The sequence below is a fragment of the Apus apus genome, chromosome 8 (assembly GCF_020740795.1).
Source record: "Apus apus isolate bApuApu2 chromosome 8, bApuApu2.pri.cur, whole genome shotgun sequence".
NCBI classification, from domain to species: domain Eukaryota; kingdom Metazoa; phylum Chordata; class Aves; order Apodiformes; family Apodidae; genus Apus; species Apus apus.
In genome coordinates, this window is record NC_067289.1 from 1,302,690 (window position 1) to 1,319,010 (window position 16,321).

At 50.1% G+C, this 16,321-nt stretch overlaps 2 protein-coding genes across 7 annotated transcripts in view; both read left to right on the plus strand.

Moving 5' to 3' along the window:
- The first annotated feature begins 383 nt into the window (after nucleotides 1–383).
- DBR1 (debranching RNA lariats 1) lies at nucleotides 384–13,422 on the plus strand. 4 transcript variants are annotated; one of them, XM_051625969.1, is made up of 10 exons: nucleotides 2,060–2,143; nucleotides 2,383–2,585; nucleotides 2,683–3,387; nucleotides 3,482–3,606; nucleotides 3,695–3,775; nucleotides 5,979–6,064; nucleotides 7,301–7,525; nucleotides 8,365–8,445; nucleotides 9,869–10,014; nucleotides 10,543–13,422. In XM_051625969.1, exons 3-10 carry the CDS (start codon nucleotides 3,191–3,193, stop codon nucleotides 11,219–11,221), a joined length of 1,620 nt encoding a protein of 539 aa, XP_051481929.1. In that variant the 5' UTR covers nucleotides 2,060–2,143; nucleotides 2,383–2,585; nucleotides 2,683–3,190; the 3' UTR covers nucleotides 11,222–13,422. The 4 variants fall into 4 exon arrangements, with proteins under 4 accessions (XP_051481932.1, XP_051481931.1, XP_051481929.1 ...); XM_051625970.1 differs by having other exon boundaries at nucleotides 3,482–3,577; XM_051625972.1 differs by lacking the exons at nucleotides 2,383–2,585; nucleotides 2,683–3,387 and adding an exon at nucleotides 384–679 and having other exon boundaries at nucleotides 2,035–2,143; nucleotides 3,482–3,577.
- A 2,001-nt stretch (nucleotides 13,423–15,423) lies between these two features.
- Nucleotides 15,424–16,321, plus strand: part of ARMC8 (armadillo repeat containing 8) — a 72,077-nt gene continuing 71,179 nt past the window's right edge. For all 3 annotated transcript variants that reach the window (XM_051625941.1, XM_051625942.1, XM_051625943.1), the window contains exon 1: nucleotides 15,424–15,533. In XM_051625941.1, coding sequence (XP_051481901.1) covers nucleotides 15,489–15,533 — 45 coding nt within the window. In that variant the 5' untranslated portion in view covers nucleotides 15,424–15,488. The remainder of the gene's footprint in view (nucleotides 15,534–16,321) is intronic.

Here is a 16,321-nt window from a genome sequence, read left to right on the forward strand (position 1 = left end):
GGCTGCGAGGGGCTGAGGGGGTCTACGAGGGGCTGAGGGGGGACTGGGAGGGGGTGAGAGGGGCTGCAAGAAGGCTGCGAGGGGCTGTGAGGGGGTGAGGGGGGCTGCGAGGGGCTGTGAGGGGCTGAGGGGGCTACGAGGGGCTGAGGGGGGGCTGTGAGGGGCTGAGGGGGGCTGCGAGGAGGCTGAGGGGGGACTGTGAGGGGCTGAGGGGGGGCTGCGAGGGGCTGCGAGGAGGCTGTGAGGGGCTGAGGGGGCTACGAGGGGGGACTGAGGGGCTGCGAGGGGCTGTGAGGGGCTACGAGGGGGTCTGTGAGGAGGCTGTGAGGGGGTGAGAGGGGCTGCGAGGGGGGCTGCGGCGGCCCCGCTGCTGCCCGCGCTGAGGGGGAGCGGAGGAGGAGGAGGAGGAGGGCGCGGGGGACAATGAGGGGCAATCAGGGGGGCGAGCGGCGCCCGCGCGTGCCCGAGGCGTGCGCGCCCCCGCGCCCAGCCCCTCCCTCCCCTCCCGGCCCCCCCCGCCCCGGGGCGCGGGGTCGGGGCGTTTTGTGTTTCCCTCCAGAAATCCGGCCGCGCCGTTTCGCTTCGTCGCTCGGCTCCGGCGGGTTTTCGGCCCGCTGCGGCTCCAGGCCGTGGTGAGCGCCCTGCAGGCAGCGCGGCGTGAGGGAGCCCCCGAGGACAGGTGAGGAGGAGGGATGAGGAGGCGCGGAGCCGCTGGCTGGGGAGGGCCCGGGGGGAGGCCCGGGGGTGCGCTTCGCTGCCATTACCGGGCACAGCCCTGCGGGAGACCGTGCCCAGAGACACCAGAGCGGTGTTGCAGGTAAGTCTCGTGGGGCTGAGGCAGTGTCTCCCTTTGGGCACACACATCCACATCGCCCTGTGACCCCGTCTGCCGTGGCTCACAGGGACATCTCAAAATCTCAGCAGGAACACATGGGATTTGTCTCTTACACCTCCAGTTTATCTCCCTCCCCAAACACATACACATTTCTCTTTTGTACCTCCCTTCTCGGCCACACTACCCCATCCCAAAAGTCAGATACAGATTCCCCCCTTTTGCTTTTCCTCTTAATTGTAGCGTCTTCTAAATGTGCTAGAAATCTTTTAGTATATTCTAAAAGCACTTGACAGGAAAGGATCTTTTTCCACTCAGAGGTGAGGGAAGCAGCTCTGTCATCTGCAGGCCCCCAGGGTGCCTTTTGGTCTTCCTCATTTCTCTGGAGTGGAAAGCTGAGCTCCAAATGGTTCTCAATTTCCACAGTTAGATCAGGGGGAAAAAAAACATGACTCGTCAGTGCAGGTGGGCAATGGCCAAAAGGGCAAACACCTCCCACCCACACGACCCACGGATTGGAGCCTGTTGCTCAGGACTGCTCCCTCTCAGCCTCTCAGGCCTGTCACACGGGGCAGAGTGTGTGTTGGGTCACTTCAGGGAAGAGCAGGTCCTGTCGTGTGGGCCTGGACATGCAGACGTGAGAGACACGCAGCTCAGCACAGGGGCTGCGACTGCAAAGGCTGATCCAGTGCCAAACACGTTAGTCATGTGGTGGAAGAGAGCTGTGCTTCAGCCACCTGGCTTTTTAAACAGTCTTGAAGGCTTGAATAAATTCCCAATAACATAGGGAAGCATTAACTTACCCTGTAAACAGCAGTGTGGCTGCTTCCCTTTGTGATCAGGCTGCTGGGGAAGGCTCTGAGCAGTTCTGCTCAGTGAACACCCAATGCTGAATTAGGGATGTTGAGATGCATAATGAGTAGTGTACAAATACTAACATGCTACAAAATAAACAAAGCTGATAGACCTTACTATGGACCGGTTCACTTGGGATAAGTGGCACACGGAGCGTGAGAAATGAGCCTGAGCTAACAAACCCCGGCGCTGCAATTCCAGCATCAGCTTCCCTTGACTGAGGGGATGAATTGGGTGGGCAGGAGAAGCACCTGCTGACAGCCCCAGGAAGCTCCCCAAGATGGTGTATCTCAGGTTTCTCCGGGAGACTCACACACCTTTTCTGTCTTTTGCCTGCTCCCTTTCAGGAATTCTGAGATGCGGTGTGTGCGAGGAGCTGCTGTTCTTCCCCAGAGATGCTGGAAAGCATTCCCAGGAGATGTCTTGGGCTGACAGGAGCTCTCACACTGTGCCCTGGTAAGGCTCAGAAAAGCTAGTGACTGATCCCAGTGCACCCAGGAACACTAATGTGCGACCTTCTACTCTGGAGAGTGGTGGGGTTTGAAAGCTGGAGGAACTTTCCCCTTCACTTCAGCTGGGCTTGGCCAAGAGAACACACAGTAACCCAACATTCTGAAATTACGACACGTAGTAGAGAACACTCGTGTTTTCTTAGTCTCAGAAGACAGGCCATAAAGGAAAAGCTTCTACCGCAGGGGAAGAGGAATGTCTGCCTGGCTCCACAATTCCCCCTGTGCTCAGCCCTGGTGAGGCCACACCTGGAGTGCTGTGTCCAGTTTTGGGCACCTCAATTCCAGAGAGATCTGGAGGTGCTGGAGCGAGGACAGAGGAGGCAACGGAGCTGGGGAAGGGCCTGGAGAATCCATCTGATGAAGAAGGCTTGAAGGAGCTGGGAATGGTTAGTGTGAGGAAGAGGAGGCTGAGGGGAGACCTCATCAGTCTCTACAACCCCCTGAAAGGTCATTGTAGAGGTTGGTGCTGGTCTCTTCTCACAGGTGATCAGTGACAGAACAAGAGGGAAGGGCTTCAAGCTGCACCAGGGCAGGGTCAGACTGGACATGAGGAAGGATTTTTTCCCAGGAAGAGTGGTCAGACCCTGGCACAGGCTGCCCAGGGAGCTGGTGGAGTCACCATCCCTGGGTGTGTTGGAGGGAGGTTTGGATGTGGTGCTGGTGGAGCTGGTTTAGAGGAGAAGTTCGTAGAGCAGGGGTGATACACGGTAACAAATCGCTGCCTAACTGCGCCCTTGTGGTTTTCCCCTCGAGCCTGGTAAAAAAAAAACAATCAACAAAACCCAAACACAAACCCCAGCGGGGAAAAAAAAAGTCTGGAGCGGCTTCCTGACGTGACACAAGTGCCACCCAGCGATGCGGGGCCTCTCCCGGGAGGCAGCGGGCACGGACGCTCCGCTCCCCGCCCGGGCCGCGCAGGCGCCGGCGGCACCTTCCGGGCGGGGGCGGCGGGGGAAGCGGAAGGTCCCGCGGGCGCGGTGCGGGGGCGGCGATGAAGGTGGCGGTGGCCGGGTGCTGCCATGGCGCCCTGGACAAGATGTACGAGACCCTGGAGCTGCTGCAGCGCCGGCACAACGTGCGGCCCGACCTGCTGCTCTGCTGCGGGGACTTCCAGGCCGTACGCAACGAGGCGGACCTGCGCTGCATGGCCGTGCCCGCCAAGTACCGGCACATGCAGACCTTCTACCGGTGAGCTGCGTGGCCGGGCCCGCCAAGTCCCGGCACATGCAGACCTTCTACCGGCCCGGCCCGGCCCGCTGCAGCGGCTCTGCTGTCTCCGCAGGTACTACTCGGGCGAGAAGAAGGCCCCGGTCCTCACGGTGTTCATCGGAGGGAACCACGAGGCGTCCAACCACCTCCAGGAGCTGCCCTACGGCGGGTGGGTGGCCCCCAACATCTACTACCTCGGTAGGGTCCTGGCCGGTCCCCGGCGGCTTTCCCCCTCCCCCCGCGGCTCCCGGCCCCGCCGTGACCGGCCGCCCTCCCGTCTCCGCAGGCTACGCGGGCGTGGTGCGGTTCCGCGGCGTGAGGATCGGCGGCATCTCGGGCATCTTCAAGTCTCACGACTACCGGAAAGGTACGGCGGGACAGAGCGGTGCGGGAGGGTCTGGCTGTGCCCCACAGAGCTGGAAGGGACCTCTGGATCGCCCAGGGCACATCCTGCAGTTCTGCATCCAGGGGGTTGGAATGTCTCCAGAGAAGGAGGCTCCACAGCCTCCCTGGACAGCCTGTCCCAGGGCTCTGACACCCTCACAGTTTCTCCTCATCTTTCAGTGGCACTTCCCATGTTCCAGCCTGTGCCCGTTGCCCCTCGTCCTGTCCCTGGGCACTGCTGAGCAGGGTCTGGCTCCATCCTCCTGCACCCACCCTGAGACACCTACAGGCATGAACAAGGTCTCCCCTCAGCCTTCTCCTCTCCAGGCTGAACAGCCCCAGCTCTCCCAGCCTTTCCTCATCAGGGAGATGCTGCAATCCCCCAAACACCTTTGTTGCCCTCCCCTGGACTGTCTCCAGCAGTTTCCTGTCTCTCTTGAACTGGGGAGCCCAGACTGGATCCAGTTCTTCAGATGTGGCTTCACCAGGACAGAGCAGGAGGGAGAATGTCCTCTCTTGACCTACTGGCCACACTCATCCTTATGCACCCCAGGATTCCATTGGCCCTCTTGTCAGCAAGGACACACTGCTGGCTCATGGATCGTTTACTATCTACCTTCTCCTCTTTGCTAAACCAACTCTTATGCTGGAAGCCTCTCTTGGCTCAACACGTGTTTTTTTCTGAAGGTGGTAGATGAGTTGGTAGCTGCCTGGCCACCACAGCAGGAAGCAGTGTGCCTTTTGAGTGTTGTTTTTGGCGTAGTCTGGGTTTTTCCATGGCAGTGTCCTTTTAACATGCTGTGTGAGGCTTTAGTTTTCCTTGTGTGAAACAGTCAATTCCTAAGTGTGATATTGTACAAACATAGTGTTCTGAAGCTCAGTGTCAGTACATCTCGAGGTCAGTTCCTCCTTCCTTGGGAGAGCCTTCTCACAGGTGATACCTGATGTCAGCAAAGAGACCATAGTTTAGTCTTTCTGATCTTCTTGGCACAGGAAATAGTGGTCTCTTACTTGCAATTACTGTGCAGTAACATCCTCTTTAGTACCATCCTGCTTCAGAGAAGCTTTCAGGCTGCAAAGTACTGAACTAGGTTTTTAGAACACGTGATTCTCTCCAATACTTATCAATGCTAATTAAATTTGTTCTCATCAGGCATACGGTTTGTATACCTGAATATTGCATGTGGGAGATGAGACTTTTTTGACAATAATGCTAGCTACCATAAAAGTAATTTTTCTGTTTGTTTTCAAGAGTACATAGGAACTTCAGGTTCCTTTGTCCAAAGGCAAAGTTGGAGGCTATGTCCTTTTTGACAGGGTACACGTTCGCTCTTCCAGAGCCTGTGGTGGCTGTGGGCAGTTACAGGCATGTTTCAGCTGCTGCTGGGTCTGTCCATCTGTGGTTTCGTGGTTGGTGGCAGCACTCTCAGAGAAACACAGAAAGTCACAGCTTCAGTGGCCTGAGTCAGATCTCAAGCAGTGCTTTGTGATCTTTTAGATGGTACCTCTTTTTGAGTTATGTCCTACCTTAAATTCTGATCACTGGCTACTCGGTGCTCTCACTGTGTCAATACCCAACATTTGCTTGTTCCCGTTCACCTTGTGTTCTTTGGCTGTGCCACCACGTTTGCATGTGTAGCCATGACATTAGTATTACATGTGTTTACATGTAGTTACATGTACATTAGTATTACATGTGCAGCACACAGCTCTGCAGGTCTGTGATTGCACGTGCAGCCTAAAACTGCAGAAGAAGGGTGTGGGGAAGCAGTGAGGGTTGTCACCTCACCAGGGAGCTACAAAACCTCACTCAGGAATTCAGCACATAAATCTTTCTTCCAAAAGTTACTCCTTTCAAATGAGTCCTGGGTTTTCAGTATTGAAGTCAAACTCCTATTCTTTTTGTTCCCCTGGCTGAATGACATACAGTCCTGTATTCTTTATGAAAATAAGACACAGAGTGGAAGAAATGCTCATTGTGGTAGACATATTTTTACAACATACTTGCCTTGAAATGATAGCAGCCTGTTGGTGTAAGCCTCATGTTAAAGGAAATGCAATATCTCCTGTAAATGTTGGCAGCCTTGTGTGTGGGGCTGCTCTCAGGTGAGCACCAGAAGCTAGCTTGCAATTTGTTAGGAGGCAACTATTGCTGCAGGCAACTACTGTTTTTCTCAATGTTGCAGGCCACTTTGAGTGCCCACCATACAACCAACAAACAATTAGAAGTGCTTACCACGTGAGGAACATCGAGGTCTTCAAACTCAAGCAGGTAGGTAAAAAAAATTATATATCTATTTTTAAAGCAGTGGTAAATTTAATTAATTTAGGAGTAAGATGTTGAAGCTGCTATGAACAAGTACACTACTGGATAGCAAATCTTACCAACAACTCCCAGCTAATCTGGACAGCCCGTTTTATGCTGGGTGTTACTCCACTGCTGTTCCTCCTGAATATCTCCTCCAGTGCTTTGGGCAGCAGTGCAAACCTGGTCTGCAGCAGGCCCAGGCAGGAGTGTTTTTTTGTTTCTGTTTGTTTTTTTCAACTGGGTAAAATTAACAGAACTGAAGGCAGGCCAGCTCTGCACCTCTGTTCCAGCTTCATGTTAGCTTTAGGAAGATGGATGCTACGTGCAAGGTGGTTGGTACAAAGTTAACTAATCAAAATTGAACCAGCTGATCATGAATTTCAGTGGTTGAAGTACTTTTGACTCTAGGGTGAGAAATTCAAAGGACAGATTGCCTCTCTTTTTGGAGCTGTTGTCTACTCCCAGCTTTGTCACAAGGGCTACTGCGCTTAGCTGAGGTGGTGGTGTGAACAGATGTATTTGTAAATAGCTTGTGAATGGTTATTGGGGTTGCAGTTGCACACTTCAATGCTCAGTATGTACAGGGCTGCTGAACATAAGAGAAAGGTGGTTTGCTGTCACTGTACAGAGTTTGATGAATTTTGCTGCAAGTTTCTTACTAGTTGGACACAGGTTTCATCTGGGTGTGTGTTCTGATACAGCCCAGGGAAATATGCTGATATCAAAGCAAGATGTGCCTAGGACATTGATTAGACTTCTGAGGGGGGCTTCCTTTGAGGAGGAGTATCATGCCTAGCCATTATCCCTTTTAAACAAAGGTTATAAACAATTCATGAGCATGATGAAGGTCTTAGATTATGGGTAGAGAACTTGCTCTGTAGCTGCAATTTTTAAGAGTTGTCTTTTGAGTGCCTGACACTGTGATGCTACAGTCTCTTTTATAAGACACTATATCTAAACCACAGCTGCTGTCCCAAGAAAGTGTATTGCAAACCATGGAGACAAGTCCCTTGACAACTTCAAAGGCCACCTGAAAGATGGGGCTTGGTGGTACTTGTACTTGCTTTGAAAGTGAGGCTCTTGGTCACAGCCAAGGTCTGAGGTAGAACGTGTGACACGTGTTCCAGCTTGTGCTGTGTAATTTCCAAACTTCTTTATTGTACGTGTTTTATTTACCCCACATGCATTTTGGCTTGACAGCTAAAGTGTCCAATTGATATATTCATGTCCCATGACTGGCCAAGGAGCATCTATCACTATGGAAACAAGAATCAGCTTCTAAAAATGAAATCTTTCTTCCGTCAAGAAGTGGAGAGCAACACGCTAGGAAGCCCTGCTGCTTCAGAGCTTCTGCAGCATCTGAAACCCACCTACTGGTTCTCAGCACATCTGCATGTTAAATTTGCAGCTTTCATGCAACACCAGGTAAAGGGGAAAAAAAAAATTAAGAATGTGTGTGCCCTGAGCACATTTCAGAATTCCAGTGCAGGCAACAATGTCCTGAAGAGCAACTTCTTAATGTTTTTGCTCAGTTAGCAAAACTCAGCTTAAGCCACAAAACACCAAGTGGCGTTAAGACTAGTAGCCTAATGCAAGGTAATGAGATGTTATAAATCAGTGATGTAAATACCTCATCTTCTTCAGGGACTGCTAACAGTACTGCACCTGAAACTTCTTGCTTGAAGTTTATAGAAAAGCACTCTCTCTCCCACTGCACTGGGGAATGAAACAGCTTCAAAACCAGGTGATAGAGTGACTGAAAAGATGATCATGGTTAACTGGGGGTGGGGATACCCGTAGTAAGGCTTGGCAGATGAAGTTGTCTCGTGGCCTGGGTAGATAAAAACCAGCCCCTGTAGGTCAAAAACTTCTGGTTTGACTTATTCCTGAAAGTGGTATGATGTGCTATTCCTATTTGCAAGTTATTTAGCTGTAAAAATGTGACTCTAGAGCTTCTAGAGTTAGCAAGTCTCTTTCCAGTGATGTTAAAAGATTTGCTGCAAGGCTGGGTGTACTAAGCTGCCTTGCTTAAGGGTGAAGTGTGGCTCTTGCTTTATCTTCATCTCTATCCAGTGTCCTTTTTGTCTTCAGTGAAGTGTGTCTTTCTCTTTGTCCCATCATCTCTTACAATCCCATGCTGATTTTCTATTTTAGAAAGTCTTTTTCTGTATAAATGAGCCTTTAAATCTTTCTTTATAACTTGTTTAGAATGGTCAGGTTTCGTAGAAATGCTAATGACTGTGTTAACACTTTTTATTTCCTAGACAAACTCCAAAGAGGAGCTACCAAAAGCAACCAAGTTTTTGGCTCTTGATAAATGCCTGCCACACAGAGACTTTCTGCAGGTGAGGACCATGTGTTTTCACTTCTGAAGTACTTCACTTGGCTGAATTGCTGAGTGCTGTGCTTAGACATGAGCTGAAGGATAGTTCTGATAAATGGAGGAACTGGACAGAAAGTAGAAATGGTGCATGCATGGAATGGCTTTGTATAACACTGACTTGAATTAAGCAGACCTTGTGTCCTGTCATGCAGGCCTGGTGTTTTCCTATTCCTTCCATTTCCTTCCACCTTAGAACAAGTAGTTGACTTAATTGGAGGAGTAGCTCTACTTTCTTCTCAGTTGAATCTCCTCATGTGGTGTTTTGACAAATGTCAGACCTAAGAAGAAAGCCCATCTTGAGGCTCTTCTTTCCCAGTTTAGTTTGGGTCAACTAATGCCTCTTTCTTCAGATCTGGACTCACGAATTTTTGACTATTGCAGTTCCCTTTCAGTGTTGGGAATTCCAGGAAGGATTGATATGACTTCCTAGGAAGTCCTTTTGCTCCTTTTTGTTGGGTGTATATCTTGGCTAGGAAGAGCAGTGGACAAGTAGGAGGTCTAGATTGTGGGAACTTTCAACATGAGTACCAAACTGATTTGCCAGGAGCTAAACACTGTTGGTATCCGTGGCCTTCCTGGATGCCAGCTCTAAATTCTGGGATGGATAACTCTAAAGCCCCTTTGCTAGGAGAAGGGAGCTGGTGACAGCTTGTTCTTCAAATGAAGTCAAGTGTTTTAATTTAAAGTAGCTTTTATTAGTCAACCTAAAGAGAAGATGTTTAATTTCCAGTCCTTTAGGTGTATGGTGGGATCTAGCTACTTTTAAATATGGGAGAGAGTATGAGAAAAGGAGAGCATTGCTTCTGCTCTGCAAAGGTACTCTGGGGTGCTACTCCAGACTTTAAGCCCTGTAGCAAGACTGATCTGAAGTAGTACATCCTCCAGTAATGTGGTGATCCACCTGTGTGTAGCTCTGGTTTGAAGTGTATCCTGATTTGTTTGTTTTTTCTAAAACTGTCTCATAAGGTTAGTTTGGCTGAAGTGAATGGTTTGATTTGGGTTAATGTCACTTAGTGTCACTGTTCCTATCACTTCCTGATGTATTTCCAATATAGAAGGTGGCATGAACTCAAAAGTAGGCAAATTCTGGCTTCTGAGTTGCTTAACTACCCAGTGGCTGGCAGTAGGAAGGAGGGTGTTCTGCTGTAAAATACAGAAATGCCTTTTTCACTGGTGTTGATAGTCCTTTCTTAGCCCCCTTACTGCTCTAAACTTCTGTGGAGGCCTAACTTGAAAGGACTTGTTTGACTGAGACCTCTAGCTCAGTGTACTTGAAACTTAATTAAAAAACTCTATACCATGAAAGTAACCCTTGAAACTTGAATCAGTCTCTGGTGTCAAGAGAAATAAGTCACCTCCTCTGGTTTCTGTGTTCTTTTAAACAGATAATAGATGTAGAACATGATCCTAGTGCAGGTGATTCCCTGGAGTATGATGCTGAGTGGATTGCAGTCCTCAAGGCCACCAACAGTCTTGTTAATGTGACTCAGAGCTCCTGGAACATGCCTGAAAATAATGGTCTCCATGCAAAGTAAGTTGTATGCAAGGCAGAGAGGAAAGTGGGATTTTGCTGGAAGTAAACTCACTGTTGAGTTCCTCTGTTCTGCAGCCTGCCATGTCTGTAGGGCTTGCTAAATGCCTTGGTGAACAGAGGGGGTGGGGATGGGGACAAGACCTGTGCTCCAGAGCATACACACTTCTTTACTGCTCTATGTGGGCTGTTACTTTTGTTTGACACACCTTGTACCACCATTTGAGGGGCAAAATCCAGGCAGTGTCTGATCCTCTTGCCAGTTACACAGTGAGACCAGAAATGAGGCTGATGCTGGGGGTGTGTGGTTGGGTGCTAATTGAATGGGCTGCCCCACACATCCTGGGTGGGCAGAGGGGAATCTCAGTGTTGACCTAAGGTAACATAATTTCCTGAGAAATCATTTAAGAAGAGAGTTGTCTGTTTTAATCTTAATTTGTTACCAATCTTTAAAAGTTTCTCTTTGCAGTGGGAACAGGACATACTTGTTGACTAGAGCACATGTTTAAACTTCATACACTTCTTTAGGTGGGATTACAGCGTGACAGAAGAAGCCATCAAAGAGGTGTTAGAAGAGCTGAATCATGACCTCAAAATTCCATGTAACTTCACATTGACAGCTGCTTGTTATGATCCCAGCAAGCCCCAAAAACAGGTGAAACCAGTTCATACCATCAACCCCCAGACCACTGAGTTTTGTGCCCAGTTTGGCCTTACTGACATCAATGCCAGGATCCAGCAAGCTAAAGAAGAGGGCTCAGCACGGGGTGAATATGAAGATGAGGAGGAGGAAGAGGAGATGGACAGTACTGGGTCAGCAGAGGAGCCCAGTGAATATAATACAGATAATTCTGGACTTTCATCCTTTAATCCAGATGAAATAATGCTGGATGAAGAAGGTGGTGATGAAGACTTGAGTACATGCTCTGTAGATCCTTCCCCTGATCATCCTCCTGACTTTTCTGCAAGCTTTTCTGACATCCGGATCATGCCGGATTCCATGGCAGTGTCATCTGATGATGCTATGGACTCCACTAATGAGGAGCTGGAGAAATCTGGTGCCAGCAAGCAGGGGGAAGAGAAGAGCTTAACTGAGAGACCATTAAAGCGTGTTGGTGGCAGTGAGAATGGGAACAGTGGCATTAAAAAAATTAAGAGAAGGAATCAAGCCATCTATGCTGCAGAGGATGAAGATAAAACAGAATAATATTTCATGTGATGTGTCAATAAGTTCTCTCCACGCCTTTTCATGGGAAGGTGGTGAGAACTGGGGTGAACTGCTCGTGCTTTTAATCTTACTTGATCTTGCTCATCTTGCTTGAGCTGAAGAGGCCATATGAACCTCTCACAGGGAAGAATATTTATCTGGGTTGAACAGCTAAGTCAGAAACAGACTTCTCCAACAAAGTGCTTTGTTAAAGGTTTTAAAGCTCATGTATAATCAGATGATTTTGCTTCAGTTCTTGGTTATTAGTGTTTACTGGGTAACTTCAGCTGTACTGCTCTACAAGGTTTTTTGACAAGAAAAGGACCATCAAACTGTAACTCGAAGTGAGAGGATGTCTGACTTACAAGACTGAATGATTTGATTTTATTGCTTTTGTCTTGTTTTATACTGAACTTTTAATACAGAGTAGCATATGCAATAACTCCGTGAACTAAATTTGAAAGTAGAATTCCCATGATAGCAAAACAGCAATAGAAGAGTGAAGATTTTTGTTCCTGGTGATATTCATGCCATAGAAAAACTTCATGGTCGGAAACAATTGTGTTTTGTCCAGCATTGGCTTTTAATTACAATTTTGATAGGGGACCAAGTCTCTTAATTTGAAGCATGACAGTTTTGTGGGAACCATGGAAGAGTGCATCTTTGTTCTTAAAAACCTCACTCATGTGCTGTTTGTGACAACTTGAGAACAATGACAGAAAATGCAAGCAGTCTGGCTGAACAGCTTCCTAAATGTGGACATCATCGCTGTCTCAATTCTTACTCATTAAGCCTGTGTTGTATTTTTCATACAAGGTGGTTGATGTTTCTCAGTTGCCTGCGACAGTAATGGCTGCCATTATCATTAGCCTAAGTTTTCTCCTGCCACTTCTTTCCTGTAGTATGTAACTTGTCCAATTCCTAAAACTGGATTTTGAATCTTCAGAGTACCTTCAGCTGAGGGAGAGTAGGAGCTGCCAGAATATAGATCCTCTTGGAAGATTTATCTTTACTGTTGTAGTTTGCCCTGAATTCTTAGCAAACAAATGGCACTCCTTTGGCCTAAGAGGCTGTGAGGATAACAAAAGTTATGGAATTGTTGAACAGGAGAGTGTTTCAAGAACAGATGTCATAGGACATAAGTCTTGCAGTCAAGTTCTGCTGGAATTCTGTGCTGAGCTTTTGGGAGTCCAGACAGAGCAGGACTCCCTCGTGACTGTGCTGCCCTTGAGAGCAGAGGTAAACCCTGGGTGCTTTTACTCCTCTAAGGCACAGGCACTGTGGAGAAGGAAGCATCCTGACAGGAACAGGGAACTGGGCAGGGAATCATGAGTGAAACGGATTGGTGAGAGTTTTGTAGCAGGGAAACAACTGACAAGACTGGTGTCTTTAAAATGACTTCCACATTCTGGGATTCATCTTGGTTCCTCTCCTGGCAGTAGCTCACTATGAAAGCTAAACACAGATTAAGTATTCAAGGGCTAGAAAATGGCAAAATGAATGCTCTCATAGTTCTGATGAACAGCTTTCATACTGGTAGGTTGATACCATTCACATTTCCCCCCCCCCCAGAGGATGCTGTGTTGTTTACTAAATGATTAGTGGGGCACTTAATACTGCTCCTGTGTCCCTCTGTACCTGCTGGTGTGTCCAAACACCCACCAAAGATAGCTGTGGTCATATGTGATGAAAAGTGGAAGCATTTGGTGTAACCCTCAGGTTATCTGAAGTACCTGTGAACTACCAGCTAGATTGCTGAAGACAGTTGAGTATCTTTTAAGGGTCCTGGGTCTGCCATGCTGAAATCCTAAGCATGCCTGATGAAGTCTGAAGACTATCATGGAAATAAAGTATTTTAAGTTTAAGTTGTGTTATGAACTTGAAAACTCTCCTAAGAAATCTGAGCATGGTCTTCAGCTGCCAGATTATCTGTGAACTGGAGTGGAAGATGTAGGTTACAGAATTTTTAGTCTTAATTTTGTATGTTTTTAAAGCAAACTGTTCTGTTGTGTGTTGTCCCATGTCTCCCCCTTTCTGGCAAATGTGGTTTGGCTTTTTAGAAAGCAGGATACTTTGACAAGACAGAACACTGATTTCTGAATCTTTAAAATTTTATTTTTTTTTAATATAAACTACTTCAGCATTATTGAGCAGAGTGCAGCTGGTAAACATAGTTAACATAAAATCTTTCAGAGTACAGACCATGTCTGATCTACATCTGAGTTACTGTGCCCTTTCTTGCAGTTGTTCACCCCCTCTTTGCAGTTTGAAGTGTCCTCCTCTCCTGGGCTCTCATCCCATTATGGATTTTTCCTGTCAGCAAGATCCTCTGCTGCATGTAGAATTCCACTGAACTTGAAGCTTCTCCAGTAAAGACCATCTGCTCCAAAAACTATGTAAAACACTAAGGAAGGCTGACACATTTTATTCAGCTTTTAAGATGGGGAGTCTTCAGTCCTATTTAAGAAGAACCTTTAGAGTCTTTGAAAACTGCTGAATTTTTTAAAAGCTTGGTAAGAAACATCTGGAAGACATTTCTCTGTCAGCCGCTTGCATCAGATTTTTCAGTATATGACTTGCACTTAGTCTAAAAACCGTTTTGCTGTTACCTGTGAAGTGCCTGGGAAGGGTGTTCACCTGTTTCCTTCCAGGCTGGCACCCGGGTGTGGTGTTCCAAGCACGTTGTTCATCTACTTGGAGAAAAAAAGGGGGATCGCTTTTTTTTCAGAAGTGGAGTATTTTTTTAGCATTAAAAGCCATTAAAGTCAACTTGTGTTTGCTGTGCTCCCCTTATCCTCTACACTTGCCAGCAGCTGGCAAACCTGTGCTTCCCTTGCCAGTACCACCCTGACCTGTGGTGTTTGCACTGCCCTTCCTGCCGTGGAGTTCTGTTTTCAGGGGCGACGGGTGGACAGAACTTGCATCCCCGTGCCTCGAGCTGTGAAGTACAGGGGGACTAATGCAAAGACCAGATATTGTACAAGTCTATAGCAAGGGTTTCTTTTTTTTTTTTTGGGGGGGGGGTGTTTTCTGCAAAAAACACAAATGCAGGAAAGCAACAAGAAGTGTGAGAAACGTCTGTCGCGCCAATGACAGGCCCACACGGATCCTTCAGCCAAGCACAGTTTATTTACATCCTTGCAAGAATGGGTGACCTAAGCAAGCAGGCACACCTATAGCAAGGTGAATAACAGTTTATATTCCCTATTCCCGACACAAAGTTCCCTCCCCTGTTCCCCCCTGGCTGGGCACTCCAGGGTTTCCAGCCCATCCGATGCTTCAAATTATCCTATAAGTTTCCTGCCCCTGTTTACACATTCCATTCTAGCAGTTTACTTTTTACCTTTTAAGGTAAAATTTTGACCTTTCTCGCCCCCTTGGCTGTCTTCCCAATTAACAATCTCCTGGTGTCATCCTGCCCTGAGGAGCAACATAGAAGTGGCTTTGTTCATCCTTATCTTGGGCCATCAATCCTTCTCCATGTTCAGATCCCCCAGATGGAGCCCAATTAAGTCTCTCAGTTTCTTGGGCCATAAACCACTCCTGGTGTCATTGGAAAATGCAGATATCTCACTTATCTCAAACAAACTATTATATTCCTAACACTAAAGTATATATATGTGGTCAACAAACTATATATTCCTAATATATATGTGGTCAAGCAAACTATATATTCCTAACACTAGAATATATATATATATGTGAACCAAACCAAACACTACATTTCTAACACTAAAATGCAAAACCAACACTACAATTCATTTCTAACAGAAGTGGCAGAAAAGGGACCCCTGCCCGTCTGCTTCAGGCGCCGTGAGGAAAAGGGCAGGGCAGGGCTGCGTCCAGATGAAGCCTCTGCCCTTGTAGCTGGTTCCCGGCACCTCCCAAGGCTGCAAATGCGGGGTGAGGGGGGATCCCCCGCCCAGCCCCGGCACTGCCCGCCGTCCCAGGAGCCCCGGGCGGCTGCCGGGGCAGGCGGCGGAGCTGAGCCGGGCCGGGCGGAGGGAGGGAGAGGGGCCGGGCTGCCGGGCTGCCGTGCAGCGGGGCCGCTGCCGTCCCTGCCGGTCCCGCGGGGCCCGGGCGGGGCCGCGCGGCGCACGCGCTCCCGGGGCCGCGCAGGCGCGGGGCGGCGGAGGCGGCGGCGGTTCCGTTGGCTGCGCTCGCGGCGGCCCCGCCCCCTCCCCCCCCCCCGCCATGAGCCCGTGCCCGCCGGCGGCGGCCGCGGCGCGCGCGTGAGGGCCCCGCCGGAGCCGCCGCGTCCGCCAAGATGGCGTGCGTGCTGGAGGCGCCGCTCCGCATGAGCGTCCTCTCGGTGAGTCCCGCCGCCGGGCCCCGCCTCACCTGGGCCTGGCGCCGGCCGGGCCGGGCCCTCCGCACCTGCCGGGCCCCGCTTTGTGTGACGGCGGGAGGGGGGGGGGGGTCCGGAGCCGGCAACGGGCCCGCCGGGCCGCGGGGGGGGGGGGGGGGGGCGGGGGCGGGGGGGGGGCGGGGGAACGCCGGTGTCTGTGGGGCGCCCGGTGCCCTGTGTCCCTCCCCCGGTGCCCTGTGTCCCCCCCCCCGGTGCCCTGTGTCCCTCCCCCGGTGCCTTGTGTCCCCCCCCCGGTGCCTTGTGTCCGCCCCGCCGCTCCCCCGAGGGGCTTTCCTCCTCAGAGCTGGGGGGCCTGTCCCCGCGCTGCCCCGCGCGTCCCTCCCGCAGCCCCGCTCGGCAGCGGCGGGGCCCGCGCTGCTCTGTGGGCCCGGGCGGGCCGGACGCCGGTCTCGGGCGGCAGCTCCCGGGGCACAGGGCCGCGCCGGCGGGAGGAGGCCGGGGCAGCGCCCGGGGGGTCCCTCCGGGAGGAGCCGGTGGCCCCGGGGCTGCCCCCCAGCCCTGTGCTGGCAGCCCAGGGTGCAGCCCGGAGAGCCCAGGTTTGGGGCTTTGTCTCTTCCCCCCCCCCCCCCCCGCTTTGGCATTTCGTGCTAGGTAAGAGAGCTGGGAGTCTGATGATGCTGATAAATTATTTTTGGGTACTACCTGAAAAACTTGTTTGCCCGGGTAGGAATGCCCTTCTTCTACATATTGCAAATCTAGTGTTTGATAGGGTGGGAGCCAGGATGTTTTAG